The sequence below is a fragment of the Phyllobates terribilis genome, unplaced genomic scaffold (assembly GCF_046119375.1).
Source record: "Phyllobates terribilis strain yellow unplaced genomic scaffold, ASM4611937v1 Scaffold_11__3_contigs__length_659146591, whole genome shotgun sequence".
Classification (NCBI taxonomy): Eukaryota; Metazoa; Chordata; class Amphibia; order Anura; family Dendrobatidae; genus Phyllobates; species Phyllobates terribilis.
Genome location: NW_027362771.1, coordinates 490,994,839 through 491,010,195, shown reverse-complemented (window position 1 = coordinate 491,010,195; position 15,357 = coordinate 490,994,839). Strand labels below are relative to the sequence as shown.

Sequence of the window (15,357 nt, the reverse complement as noted above, 5' to 3'; positions counted from 1 at the left end):
CTAGACACTGAGCACTTCAGAGAATTTTTCACAAAACTAGTTATAGTATGGTCAGAGATTGTGCCAATAGCGGTATGGCAAGGTGTGCGAGACATCATGGACATCGAACGGACAAGGCGGGTAATAAATATTCGGATGGCAAAATTTAGAAGAGACAGAGGCGGTGTAGTGGTATGACTCATACGGCCCAACGGTGTTCACTTAATGGATATTGGACTGGACATATTCCTGTCAGGACTCCAGGACGGAGTGGAACAAGCGTTAAGAGTGATGGATGGGGGTCAGAGTCCTGCATAAGAGTACGCAGGATGCTCCGTGGCCTGGAAATAAAAAGGACATGTTGGAGAGTTACACTTGTTGGCCAACTTGCCGGAGTGGAGACCCAGGGCATGCTGCAACAAGCTGAAATATGTTAGAAATAAAATGCCTTTCTAATGGAATGAGTATAAAGAGTTAATAAAGCTGTGACCGATCCTCACCCATCCAGAGGAATGTTTTATAGAGATTCTCTGTGTGTTCTCCTTTAAGATCTGATTCTCTGGCACTCGGCCTCAAAACAGACTCTATAGGGTTAACCTTTGTTTACAGTGCTCTCTCTCCTGTTCCTGATTAGGTGCACGTGCCTTGTGCCCCCCTCCCTCTCCACAGTCCATGGCTGTCAGTATCCATGCTGGACGCAGGTGACTTAATCCTGATGTCCAGATACGCGTGGTTGAGGAGCGAGGGACGGTGGGGGGAGGGTAGGAGGGGCTGAATGCATGCGCCGCCTTCTAGTCGGCATTGGACAGATTGAAGCACGTGATCTCTTAGCCCGACATAAAAGAGTGATTGGCTGAGCCTGTAGCCACGCCCCCTTGAGGAAGCTAGTGCGAAATGCGCATTGGGGCCAGGGGTCACGTGGTAAGTGGGTCCTAACAGCCTTCCTGACTGGTAATAGCATGATTCAACACTGCTAACACCACAAAATGAGATATTCTTGCTTGATTCAGTGAGGTGACACTAACTGGGGTCTGAGATTTCAGCACAGGGTAACTGTGTACTGGGCACATGAGCATTGATAGTCTGCAGCCTGTATTTATGATTGCACCTGAGGCATAGACTGAGATATATATACACATAATGGTGTGCTGTTAAACTGTGACTTGTGTTTTCTCTGCTCTGTTTGCTACCTCCCGTGGAGAGGGGAAGATAAAGCCCTTCTGATTACTAAAAAGACTGGTGTTAAACTGTTTACTGCAATGTGATTTAACTGATGTTAATACCACTCAGGATATATATTTGTAAACCTGCAAACCACCCCAATTGATCGGTTCATTATTTACTATGGCTCACTGTCTGCTAAATAATTGTTTTTAATTGTTTGTCAGCATATATGTAAAATAAATGGATTTATACTTTTTCATAAAAATTGCTGCATGTGTAATTACTCTGTCTCTCTAAGTAAAATGCTTAATAATGGAGTTAGCATGATTTATATCAAAGTCTGGTCCTTTTTTTGGTACATTATAAGTTTTTCTGTGTTTTTCACAGCAACCAGCATTCCTAATATGGATTATAAGGCACGTGAAGTGACATGGCTATCTAAAGTCAATGGAATCATCTGTGATGAACCGACATTGGTTTTAAATAAAGGCAATAAAGACACACAGGAAATGATTGAGAGATTAAAGGGGTTGCTGCTGAAGCGGACACGTATCTGGTGGAATAGAGCGTTTTTGGGTAAATACCGGGAGAAAAATCTAATTCCAAGAGGACTCAGAGTCCAGGTGTTCCCATCTTTTGAAATACGAGATGAATGCTTTAGGCAAAAATGGGAGGAAGCAGCTACATCTTGCTCCTTGACCTTCTTAGGCTTACTATCTCAGCTCAACTCAGAGTGTATTACAGAGATGGATGGGGAAATTGAGGAACTACAGAAAAATCTGCAGGAAACTCTTGATAAGGATGCCTTAAGCAAGCTAAATCAAGAATTGGAGACTAGTTTCACAAAATGGGAGACAGAAATCTATGAGAGTAAGACCAACAAATTTCAGAGGGACATCAGGGATCTCAGCCAGAATAACATATATAGGTGGCGAAGAAGATCTCGAGGTGGCAAAAAAACTAAATACTCTGATCTAAAACCCAGGTCAAATTCTATAATATCACAGACCTCAGGGGAAGACCAAACAGAAGATGAAGGCGAAACATCAGGTCAGAGGGTACTAAGATCTGCAGTAAAAGTACCAAAAGGAAAGAATAACCCCTCCCAATCGAGCAACAAAAATAAAAGTAGGATGGAGGTAATAAACCTGTCTACCCATGTTCTCTCCCCGGCACAAATTCAGGTGTTGGAGAAGGGACTGACGTTCTCACCCACTAATACTTTTGATTTATTTTCAGTTGTAAAAGATCTAAATTTGTTTGCGAGAAAATTGGTTCTTCACAAAGTACATAATCGAGGGATGGATAGTAACAATCTGGAAGACAGGACCCCCAACCAAATAGAAGATGATGCCCTGATGTCTTTAGAAAGGCTGAGTGAAGAACAAACAGAGGTAGGACCAAGTAAGTTCCCTAAAAATATTATGCCTAGATCCGCAGCATTTCCCCCCTTGTCCGCCTGTCCGGCAGTGGAGATCTTTGTGAACTTGGTCACCAATGATTTCCAAAAGATCACCACAAGAAAACGATTAGACAACCTGTCCAGAGCAGAACGTCAAGCTCTGGACGATTTAAAATCATATGATGACATTGTGATCAAACCGGCGGACAAGGGGGGAAATGTGGTACTGTGGCCAAAAGAAAAGTATGAAAGAGAAGCATATAAACAACTAAAAGACAGGGATACATATTTAAAAGTTCAAAATAACCCACTCCCTAGTTTCTCAGCGGAACTGGAAATGATCCTCTATGAAGCCTTTTCACAAGGTATAATACCGAAGAAAGTATATGAGGGATTATTGGTGAAATTTCCCAAAATCCCTACAATATACTTCGTTCCAAAAGTACATAAGAACCCTCTGGAGCCCCCAGGACGCCCTATTGTGTCGGGCCTGGAGGGTCTTTGTCAACCCATTTGTATCTTCATAGATTACTATTTAAAACCTTTAGCTCAGACCTTACCCTCATATGTGAGGGACTCAACTGAGGTCCTCACCCGGATTAATAACATTACCCTAGAAACAGATATGATACTCGTAACCTCAGATGTAGAGGCTCTTTACACCTGTATAGATCATGGGCAGGGAATAGAAGCGGTCCGCTTTTTTCTCGGAATGAGCAACTGGGATGGTCGAACATGCGAGTTGGTGGTCGAGCTGCTGGAGTACATCCTCACACATAATTTTTTTGTTTTTAAAGATCAGTTCTATGTGCAGAAGCGAGGCACAGCAATGGGGGCGGCCTGCGCGCCCTCGTACGCAAACCTTTTTATGGGTTATTGGGAAAGAACAATTTTTGGCGACGAGGACGCGCAGATGATGTCATCCGTCCCCATGTGGCTTCGTTATATAGACGACATTTTGTTTATTTGGCAGGGTGATGGGGATGTGCTCCGGCAGTTCATGACCTCTCTCAACATGAATGAATTCAACATTAAACTGACCTATAAATGCAGCAGGGAGAAGATCGAATTCTTGGACATTTTGATAGAAGTGGATGAGAAATTACAAATACAAACAGATGTCTATAGAAAAGAGACTGCGGTCAACTCCCTGCTGCATGCAGGGTCAGGTCACCAATATTCAACAGTTAAAGCCATCCCAGTTGGTCAATTTCTGAGAATTAAGCGGATCTGCTCAACTAAAGAGGGATTTGAGAGGCAGGCTGAGGATCTGAGGGTGAGATTCTCAGAACATGGGTATAGTAAAAGAACAATAAAACACGGCTATAATAGAGCAAAAGGGGTGTCACGTGATGCGTTGTTGCGGCCGACCCAAGTAGGCGCCGGTAGGGGAGGCACCATAAGATTTATTTCAACGTATAACTCAGAATGGCAGACCATGAGATCTGTTCTGGAAAAACATTGGCCAGTTCTACAGACTGAACCATCTTTTTCCGGAGTGTTGTCTAAAAATCCACAGATGACCTCCAGGAGGAGTAAAAATTTGAGAGATATCCTGGTAAAGAGTCACTTTACTCCGGCAAAATGCAGTCTGTTTAACTTAGGACCACCGAGTAATGGCTGTTACCCATGCGGCGCCTGCGTGGCCTGTTGCAACATCGTAAGAACAAAGACTTTCTCAACATCTGATGGTAGTAGGGAATTTTTTATTAGACAGAGGATAACCTGCAATACGTCACAAGTGATCTACTACGCCACCTGTAACTGCAACAAAATTTTTATAGGCTTAACAACACGCCAACTTAAAATCAGAACCCGTGAACACGTGCTTGATATAATAGCCTCCAAGACACAGGATAACATTGAAGAATTAAAAACTATCCCACGACACTTCAAACTGGAACATGGGAGTAATCCCAAAAGTTTGAAAGTAAGAGGTATAGAACATGTCCAGTTGGGTATTAGAGGGGGTGATATTAGAAAAATCTTAGCACAACGGGAATGTAAATGGATCTACGTTCTGGGAACTAGAGCCCCCATGGGTTTGAATGAAGCTTTTAGCTTTTCTCCCTTTCTATAATAGTTTCCTCTAGGGCCCATGTTCTACTAAAATACTCCACATCAGCAGCACCCTTTGGTCAATTGAAATTTATGAAAATTGCCTTGGTTTTTAACAAAACCATTTTATTTTAAAAAAATATTTTTTAACCTGTTTGTCTTCTCTGAGCACATTCTCTCATTTTATGTATATTCGGGCTCTAATCAAATTGCCCTTATTATTTTCAGGCCGAATGTCAATTCATTCTGATGATTCCACATGTTGAATATGAAAGACAGAACACTAAAGAAACTGAAATCCCATATAAAGTCTGCATGACTCCTATCTGAAGGAACTATGTGAGTGCAGACTGGCAGACATTGTTTTGCAGAAGCCCAGTAGGTAATGTAATAATGAAGTTTACTAAAAAAGTGGTTAATTTATAAGGTTTTGGGTTCTGCAAGACTCATGTCATGCCGGTCTGCACATTGACATTTGAAAATGTAATAAGCAGATTGAGGAATGTTTTATAGAGATTCTCTGTGTGTTCTCCTTTAAGATCTGATTCTCTGGCACTCGGCCTCAAAACAGACTCTATAGGGTTAACCTTTGTTTACAGTGCTCTCTCTCCTGTTCCTGATTAGGTGCACGTGCCTTGTGCCCCCCTCCCTCTCCACAGTCCATGGCTGTCAGTATCCATGCTGGACGCAGGTGACTTAATCCTGATGTCCAGATACGCGTGGTTGAGGAGCGAGGGACGGTGGGGGGAGGGTAGGAGGGGCTGAATGCATGCGCCGCCTTCTAGTCGGCATTGGACAGATTGAAGCACGTGATCTCTTAGCCCGACATAAAAGAGTGATTGGCTGAGCCTGTAGCCACGCCCCCTTGAGGAAGCTAGTGCGAAATGCGCATTGGGGCCAGGGGTCACGTGGTAAGTGGGTCCTAACAGCCTTCCTGACTGGTAATAGCATGATTCAACACTGCTAACACCACAAAATGAGATATTCTTGCTTGATTCAGTGAGGTGACACTAACTGGGGTCTGAGATTTCAGCACAGGGTAACTGTGTACTGGGCACATGAGCATTGATAGTCTGCAGCCTGTATTTATGATTGCACCTGAGGCATAGACTGAGATATATATACACATAATGGTGTGCTGTTAAACTGTGACTTGTGTTTTCTCTGCTCTGTTTGCTACCTCCCGTGGAGAGGGGAAGATAAAGCCCTTCTGATTACTAAAAAGACTGGTGTTAAACTGTTTACTGCAATGTGATTTAACTGATGTTAATACCACTCAGGATATATATTTGTAAACCTGCAAACCACCCCAATTGATCGGTTCATTATTTACTATGGCTCACTGTCTGCTAAATAATTGTTTTTAATTGTTTGTCAGCATATATGTAAAATAAATGGATTTATACTTTTTCATAAAAATTGCTGCATGTGTAATTACTCTGTCTCTCTAAGTAAAATGCTTAATAATGGAGTTAGCATGATTTATATCAAAGTCTGGTCCTTTTTTTGGTACATTATAAGTTTTTCTGTGTTTTTCACAGCAACCAGCATTCCTAATATGGATTATAAGGCACGTGAAGTGACATGGCTATCTAAAGTCAATGGAATCATCTGTGATGAACCGACATTGGTTTTAAATAAAGGCAATAAAGACACACAGGAAATGATTGAGAGATTAAAGGGGTTGCTGCTGAAGCGGACACGTATCTGGTGGAATAGAGCGTTTTTGGGTAAATACCGGGAGAAAAATCTAATTCCAAGAGGACTCAGAGTCCAGGTGTTCCCATCTTTTGAAATACGAGATGAATGCTTTAGGCAAAAATGGGAGGAAGCAGCTACATCTTGCTCCTTGACCTTCTTAGGCTTACTATCTCAGCTCAACTCAGAGTGTATTACAGAGATGGATGGGGAAATTGAGGAACTACAGAAAAATCTGCAGGAAACTCTTGATAAGGATGCCTTAAGCAAGCTAAATCAAGAATTGGAGACTAGTTTCACAAAATGGGAGACAGAAATCTATGAGAGTAAGACCAACAAATTTCAGAGGGACATCAGGGATCTCAGCCAGAATAACATATATAGGTGGCGAAGAAGATCTCGAGGTGGCAAAAAAACTAAATACTCTGATCTAAAACCCAGGTCAAATTCTATAATATCACAGACCTCAGGGGAAGACCAAACAGAAGATGAAGGCGAAACATCAGGTCAGAGGGTACTAAGATCTGCAGTAAAAGTACCAAAAGGAAAGAATAACCCCTCCCAATCGAGCAACAAAAATAAAAGTAGGATGGAGGTAATAAACCTGTCTACCCATGTTCTCTCCCCGGCACAAATTCAGGTGTTGGAGAAGGGACTGACGTTCTCACCCACTAATACTTTTGATTTATTTTCAGTTGTAAAAGATCTAAATTTGTTTGCGAGAAAATTGGTTCTTCACAAAGTACATAATCGAGGGATGGATAGTAACAATCTGGAAGACAGGACCCCCAACCAAATAGAAGATGATGCCCTGATGTCTTTAGAAAGGCTGAGTGAAGAACAAACAGAGGTAGGACCAAGTAAGTTCCCTAAAAATATTATGCCTAGATCCGCAGCATTTCCCCCCTTGTCCGCCTGTCCGGCAGTGGAGATCTTTGTGAACTTGGTCACCAATGATTTCCAAAAGATCACCACAAGAAAACGATTAGACAACCTGTCCAGAGCAGAACGTCAAGCTCTGGACGATTTAAAATCATATGATGACATTGTGATCAAACCGGCGGACAAGGGGGGAAATGTGGTACTGTGGCCAAAAGAAAAGTATGAAAGAGAAGCATATAAACAACTAAAAGACAGGGATACATATTTAAAAGTTCAAAATAACCCACTCCCTAGTTTCTCAGCGGAACTGGAAATGATCCTCTATGAAGCCTTTTCACAAGGTATAATACCGAAGAAAGTATATGAGGGATTATTGGTGAAATTTCCCAAAATCCCTACAATATACTTCGTTCCAAAAGTACATAAGAACCCTCTGGAGCCCCCAGGACGCCCTATTGTGTCGGGCCTGGAGGGTCTTTGTCAACCCATTTGTATCTTCATAGATTACTATTTAAAACCTTTAGCTCAGACCTTACCCTCATATGTGAGGGACTCAACTGAGGTCCTCACCCGGATTAATAACATTACCCTAGAAACAGATATGATACTCGTAACCTCAGATGTAGAGGCTCTTTACACCTGTATAGATCATGGGCAGGGAATAGAAGCGGTCCGCTTTTTTCTCGGAATGAGCAACTGGGATGGTCGAACATGCGAGTTGGTGGTCGAGCTGCTGGAGTACATCCTCACACATAATTTTTTTGTTTTTAAAGATCAGTTCTATGTGCAGAAGCGAGGCACAGCAATGGGGGCGGCCTGCGCGCCCTCGTACGCAAACCTTTTTATGGGTTATTGGGAAAGAACAATTTTTGGCGACGAGGACGCGCAGATGATGTCATCCGTCCCCATGTGGCTTCGTTATATAGACGACATTTTGTTTATTTGGCAGGGTGATGGGGATGTGCTCCGGCAGTTCATGACCTCTCTCAACATGAATGAATTCAACATTAAACTGACCTATAAATGCAGCAGGGAGAAGATCGAATTCTTGGACATTTTGATAGAAGTGGATGAGAAATTACAAATACAAACAGATGTCTATAGAAAAGAGACTGCGGTCAACTCCCTGCTGCATGCAGGGTCAGGTCACCAATATTCAACAGTTAAAGCCATCCCAGTTGGTCAATTTCTGAGAATTAAGCGGATCTGCTCAACTAAAGAGGGATTTGAGAGGCAGGCTGAGGATCTGAGGGTGAGATTCTCAGAACATGGGTATAGTAAAAGAACAATAAAACACGGCTATAATAGAGCAAAAGGGGTGTCACGTGATGCGTTGTTGCGGCCGACCCAAGTAGGCGCCGGTAGGGGAGGCACCATAAGATTTATTTCAACGTATAACTCAGAATGGCAGACCATGAGATCTGTTCTGGAAAAACATTGGCCAGTTCTACAGACTGAACCATCTTTTTCCGGAGTGTTGTCTAAAAATCCACAGATGACCTCCAGGAGGAGTAAAAATTTGAGAGATATCCTGGTAAAGAGTCACTTTACTCCGGCAAAATGCAGTCTGTTTAACTTAGGACCACCGAGTAATGGCTGTTACCCATGCGGCGCCTGCGTGGCCTGTTGCAACATCGTAAGAACAAAGACTTTCTCAACATCTGATGGTAGTAGGGAATTTTTTATTAGACAGAGGATAACCTGCAATACGTCACAAGTGATCTACTACGCCACCTGTAACTGCAACAAAATTTATATAGGCTTAACAACACGCCAACTTAAAATCAGAACCCGTGAACACGTGCTTGATATAATAGCCTCCAAGACACAGGATAACATTGAAGAATTAAAAACTATCCCACGACACTTCAAACTGGAACATGGGAGTAATCCCTAAAGTTTGAAAGTAAGAGGTATAGAACATGTCCAGTTGGGTATTAGAGGGGGTGATATTAGAAAAATCTTAGCACAACGGGAATGTAAATGGATCTACGTTCTGGGAACTAGAGCCCCCATGGGTTTGAATGAAGCTTTTAGCTTTTCTCCCTTTCTATAATAGTTTCCTCTAGGGCCCATGTTCTACTAAAATACTCCACATCAGCAGCACCCTTTGGTCAATTGAAATTTATGAAAATTGCCTTGGTTTTTAACAAAACCATTTTATTTTAAAAAAATATTTTTTAACCTGTTTGTCTTCTCTGAGCACATTCTCTCATTTTATGTATATTCGGGCTCTAATCAAATTGCCCTTATTATTTTCAGGCCGAATGTCAATTCATTCTGATGATTCCACATGTTGAATATGAAAGACAGAACACTAAAGAAACTGAAATCCCATATAAAGTCTGCATGACTCCTATCTGAAGGAACTATGTGAGTGCAGACTGGCAGACATTGTTTTGCAGAAGCCCAGTAGGTAATGTAATAATGAAGTTTACTAAAAAAGTGGTTAATTTATAAGGTTTTGGGTTCTGCAAGACTCATGTCATGCCGGTCTGCACATTGACATTTGAAAATGTAATAAGCAGATTGAGGAATGTTTTATAGAGATTCTCTGTGTGTTCTCCTTTAAGATCTGATTCTCTGGCACTCGGCCTCAAAACAGACTCTATAGGGTTAACCTTTGTTTACAGTGCTCTCTCTCCTGTTCCTGATTAGGTGCACGTGCCTTGTGCCCCCCTCCCTCTCCACAGTCCATGGCTGTCAGTATCCATGCTGGACGCAGGTGACTTAATCCTGATGTCCAGATACGCGTGGTTGAGGAGCGAGGGACGGTGGGGGGAGGGTAGGAGGGGCTGAATGCATGCGCCGCCTTCTAGTCGGCATTGGACAGATTGAAGCACGTGATCTCTTAGCCCGACATAAAAGAGTGATTGGCTGAGCCTGTAGCCACGCCCCCTTGAGGAAGCTAGTGCGAAATGCGCATTGGGGCCAGGGGTCACGTGGTAAGTGGGTCCTAACAGCCTTCCTGACTGGTAATAGCATGATTCAACACTGCTAACACCACAAAATGAGATATTCTTGCTTGATTCAGTGAGGTGACACTAACTGGGGTCTGAGATTTCAGCACAGGGTAACTGTGTACTGGGCACATGAGCATTGATAGTCTGCAGCCTGTATTTATGATTGCACCTGAGGCATAGACTGAGATATATATACACATAATGGTGTGCTGTTAAACTGTGACTTGTGTTTTCTCTGCTCTGTTTGCTACCTCCCGTGGAGAGGGGAAGATAAAGCCCTTCTGATTACTAAAAAGACTGGTGTTAAACTGTTTACTGCAATGTGATTTAACTGATGTTAATACCACTCAGGATATATATTTGTAAACCTGCAAACCACCCCAATTGATCGGTTCATTATTTACTATGGCTCACTGTCTGCTAAATAATTGTTTTTAATTGTTTGTCAGCATATATGTAAAATAAATGGATTTATACTTTTTCATAAAAATTGCTGCATGTGTAATTACTCTGTCTCTCTAAGTAAAATCACCCATCCAGTTGTAAGAGTTACATTATTGTATTGTCAAGGAAAGGCAGGCTGTAGGGGTCTGAGCATCTGGGTTTGGTTGGGGGTCCCCACAGTCTGCCTAGGCTAGATGCATTTAAAAATTCTTATTAGATACACAGGCGGTGCAGCTTGCTTCGCAGCTGGGCTACTACGCCCAAAGTATTGCCTAGGCTAGATGCAGTTAAAAATTCTACGCTGACTATCAGACACTGAAGATTTGGAGCAGCCCTCTGAGTAAACAGCTCTTCAGACTCAACCATCTGTGTTACCCCAAGCCATAGTGTATGTAGTTTCTTACAGTTAAAAGTGGGGGGGAGCGACCCAACCCACCTGGAATTGACGATGCCAACGTCACGTAAGACACAGCAAGGGGACTCCAAAAAGAGTCTCCATTTTTTCCCAAAATTGTGGCACAGACACCACTTAACCCTAGAACGCATACCTGGGGCCTCGCAGGCCCGCCCTGTTAATTGTTTTCTATTTTCTGCAAGATCACTTTAGTTAGAATTTTGAAACTCTAGGTATTCTTCATGTATATAGTTGTTTGTCATTTGAGTTTGAGTTATTCCATGCTATTTGCACACGGGCCTAAAAGGTCCCAGGTATGTGAAAGTGTAGATTTTTATGGTCATGCGTTCTAGGGTTAAGTGGCATCAATTGCCCCACAGTTGCTTAAAACGGTTGGTGAGGTGATTTTACCAAATCCTCAATCTTTTAGTCTCCCAAGGATAACACAGGGGTAGAAAAGTCCTTGCGAATCCATGATTTGTTCATCTTTAAGAACGTGAGTCTGTCTACATTCTCAGTGGACAGCCCGCGTGCGCTTATCTGGCAGCACACCACCAGCAGCGCTGAACACACGTTCAGAGAGAACACTGGCTGCAGGGCATGACAAGATCTCCAAGGCGTGAATGGCGAGCTCCGGCCATTTTTCCAGATTGGAATACCAAAATGAGCAAGGGTCCAGTGACACAGTCATGGCTTTGATGTTCACTTGGAGATACTCCTGCACCATCCTCTCTAGGCATTGACTATGTGTCAGACTTCTTGTCTCCTGTGGCCTTGCAAAGTATGGTCTAAATAAGTGGTGAAACGATTCCACAAAATTGCTGTTACCAGCAGATACTGTGTTACTGTTACGGTTTGAGTGATGAAGACTCAACAGTCCCACGGTTGGCAAGTTAGAACTGTGAGATTCACTACGTGCACCACTGGTGTTTTGTGGAAAAGCACATGTAAGATTCTGAAGATACTCCTGTATGCGTCAATCCCTTTTTATGGCAGGAATTATTTCGGCAAATTTACTTTTGTAACGGGGATCTAAGAGTGTGGCAACCCAGTAGTCGGGATTACTTCGAATTCTGACAATCCGAGGGTTATGTTGCAGGTAGTGCAGCAAGAAGGCACTCATGTGTCTTGCGCATCCGGGAGGACCAAGTCCTTGTTTTGTTGGTAGCGAGGTAAGAATCATGCTTCCTTCCTCTGCCCTCTCCCCCCAACCTCGCACAACAGAAATGTGATCAAGGTCTCCCTCATCTGATGAGTCTTCCATGCTCATCGCCAGTTCGTCCTCCACTTCTTCCTCGGCTCCTGCACCTTCCTCAACAGTTTGGCTGCTACCATGCGCCCTGGTTAATCCCTCTCCCCCACCCTCCCATGCCTGCCGCCTTGGTGGTGCCGACCGTCTGGACCTTGGAGATGTTATCCCTTCCGCATACGACTCCTCCTCTACTTCCTCCACCTCCTCTTGTCCCACCACCTGACTCTGAATTCTGTTTAATGTGTGCTCCAGCATGTAAATCACCAAAAAAGTCATGCTGATAATGGCATCGTCGTCAGCACTAAACATCTTCGTCGCCATTTCAAAACTGTGCAGAAGGGTGTGTGGCGCCCCTGAGGGTTCAGTCGCCACAGAGTTACTGCATCTCACCCAGAGGTGTGGTATCTCACCCTCAGGTAAGGAAGGCGTATGGCTCAGGACCCTAACACCTGCATCCAACACATACCCGCAGTGGGGGTAGGGCGAGATTGCTCCTAAGGGAAATCACAGTCCTAGGTCCCTAGCTGGTGGGAGGGTCCTATGTAGTGGGTGCTTAGGGGAGCAGCTTAGGGGAGCACATGACAGGGAGAGTATAAATAGGAAGCCATCTTAGAATGAGCAAGCTAGTCAGAGGAGGAAAAGTGACAGGAGCAGAGGCTCGGCATGAGCTCTGCTCCGGAGGCGGGCCTAGCCTGGGAGGCCCAGGACTGAAGGAGAGAAGAGAGGAGTGGGAGCAGGAAGGCTCCAGGAACCGAAGGGACCCTAGGGCTACGGGCCGTGCATAAGGCCACCCGTACTCCCGCTGCTACCAGGAGGTAGAGGGGTCAGGCCAGATAAGGGGAACCGGTCTCTCAACTAGCGGAGAAACAGCAAGGCTCAACTAGAAACCGGAGGCTGCAGCATTTCATGTACTGCAGGCCAAAGTCCACACCAGTCTCACTAAGAAGGTAGCCACATAGGACCCAGGAGATGGAACACAAGTCGCCCGCCAAGGCCCGAGGATACCGGATAGAAGTGTCACTGGGTGTGAGGTGCAGGGAGAAGGCTAGAGAAAGGACACACAGAAGGGGGTCCTGCTAAGTACTCCGGAGCTATCTGGGGGTGGACTGAGCCCCTCACTGAGTACGCACAGCACGACGGGTGAGATTGCTCTGGTACCTGTAATCTGGACTGCAACAACTGTGAGTAAAGATCTTGGGACTGCATCACACGGACTCTGTGTTCATTACTGACTCCCTGCACTACAACCACCATCATCCACCCACACTGCCCTGAAGCTACACTCTTCCTGTGGGGAGTAATAATACCATTGCTGCAAAACCACCAGCTTCAGAGGACTGTTCCGCAGCGGCGGCCCCTTTTGCCGCACTCCACAGGTGGCGTAGTCAGACATTATAAAATCCATATATACAAATTACCCTTGGATTGACCGCCCTGGGTCACGGACCGGGTCACTGCCACAGTGACTACAACCCCCAGCGTCTACCGGCCCGGCTCAGGGTACCCCACGGCCCAGGGGACGCGTCAACTTCATAGGTCCCTGATCTGGACCACTCCTGCAGCGTGATTTGCCCCACCTCTGGATCTCGTTGGCCCAGGCTATACGTCAGAACGTATTGCACCAGGGCTTGTCGGTGCTGCCACAGTCGCTGCAACATGTGCAGAGTTGAATTCCACCGTTTCAGCACATCGCATTTCAGCTGGTGAACTGGCAGGCCCAACGACTTCTGTAGAGATGTAAGTCGTTGAGCTGCGGGATGCGAACGGCGAACGTGAGCACACAGCGACCGTGCCCTCTGCAGAAGGCCATCTAGTCCGGGATAGTGGGCTAAAAATTTATGGACAACCAGGTTCAACACGTGAGCCATACAAGGCACGTGTGTGACATTGCCCCGGCGAAGGGCCGCACCCAGGTTTGCAGCATTGTCGCACACGGCCTTCCCTGGTTGCAGGTCCAGTGGAGACAACCATTCATGAAACTGGGTCTCCAGAGCTGACCACAACTCCTCAGCTGTGTGACTCACATTTCCCAGACATTTCAAAGTAAACACTGATGCCGTTTAGCCCTGCTGTCAGCTTAGTAAGGAGGTGTGCAGGATTCCTTCTGCGCAGTTAGAAAGCAGGTGGCATTACCAGACAGGCTTTGGGTGCAGGTGGAGGACCGAGAGGAGGTTGAGGAGGCAGAAGCAGTGGAGGAACTTCGAGATAAAGAGGATTGACGCACAACTCATGGGGACGGTAAGACTTGGACAGCAGCCCCTTGTCCTGCTGTCACCATAGTTACCCAGTGCCCAGTCAGCGACATGTAACGCCCCTGTCCATGCCTACTCGTCCAAGTGTCTGTGGTGAAATGCACCCTGTCACACACAGAGTTTCTCAAAGAAGCGGTGATGTTGTGTGCGACATGCTGGTGTAGCGCAGGCACACCTTTCTTTGAGAAGTAGTGCCGACTGGGCATCTGGTACTGGGGCACTGCGACAGACATAAGGTCTCGAAAATCCACTGTGTCCTCCAGGCGGAAAGGCAGCATTTCTGTAGCCAACAGCTTGCAGATGGTGAAATTCAACCTCTTAGCTTTGTCATGGCTAGGAGGAAATGGTCTTTTACTTTTCCACATCTGAGGGACCGAGGGCTGGCTGTTGTGCTTAGACGGGGTTGAGTAGGGTGTCCCCGGCAAACTGCCGGTCTGTGAGGAAGATGCAGCGGGACATGTTAGGTTGCCTTGATCCAAAGGTGGTGCTCTCGATGTCGGAGAGCGCTCAACACCAGCAGGTGTTTCCACTTCCCAATGAACTGACAACTTGCCAATCACACTGGCTGTTGCAGGTAAGAGGTGGCAGGTCTGCGTCCAAAAATATGTGTGACTGCTGTCCCCCCAGTCACAGAGGATGAAGAGGCCGCGGATGCACAAGATGGGGCAGACGGTGGTTGGCCCAGCCTGCTAGGCCGCATTGTAGCACAGTGAGCTTCCCACTGCAACTTATGCTTCATATCCATGTGACGGTACATGCATGAAGTACTCAAACTATGGATTTTTTGGCCTCTACTTAGCTTTTGGTGACAAATATTACAGATAACACGAGTTGGGTCATCCTTATCGATCTGAATAAATGCCCAGGCT

At 45.1% G+C, this 15,357-nt stretch overlaps 1 protein-coding gene across 8 annotated transcripts; it reads left to right on the top strand.

Moving 5' to 3' along the window:
• Window positions 1–567: 567 nt before the first annotated feature.
• Window positions 568–10,636, top strand: LOC141166647 (uncharacterized). Of its 8 annotated transcripts, none has more exons than XM_073653540.1 (4): window positions 2,416–2,547; window positions 4,832–5,544; window positions 6,145–7,151; window positions 9,446–10,636. In XM_073653540.1, the coding sequence occupies exons 3-4, from the start codon at window positions 6,162–6,164 to the stop codon at window positions 9,545–9,547; spliced, it is 1,092 nt and encodes a 363-aa protein (XP_073509641.1). In that variant the 5' UTR covers window positions 2,416–2,547; window positions 4,832–5,544; window positions 6,145–6,161; the 3' UTR covers window positions 9,548–10,636. The 8 variants fall into 8 exon arrangements, with proteins under 8 accessions (XP_073509639.1, XP_073509642.1, XP_073509645.1 ...); XM_073653543.1 differs by having other exon boundaries at window positions 6,145–7,161; XM_073653545.1 differs by lacking the exon at window positions 9,446–10,636 and adding an exon at window positions 8,944–9,326.
• The last annotated feature ends 4,721 nt before the right edge of the window (window positions 10,637–15,357 follow it).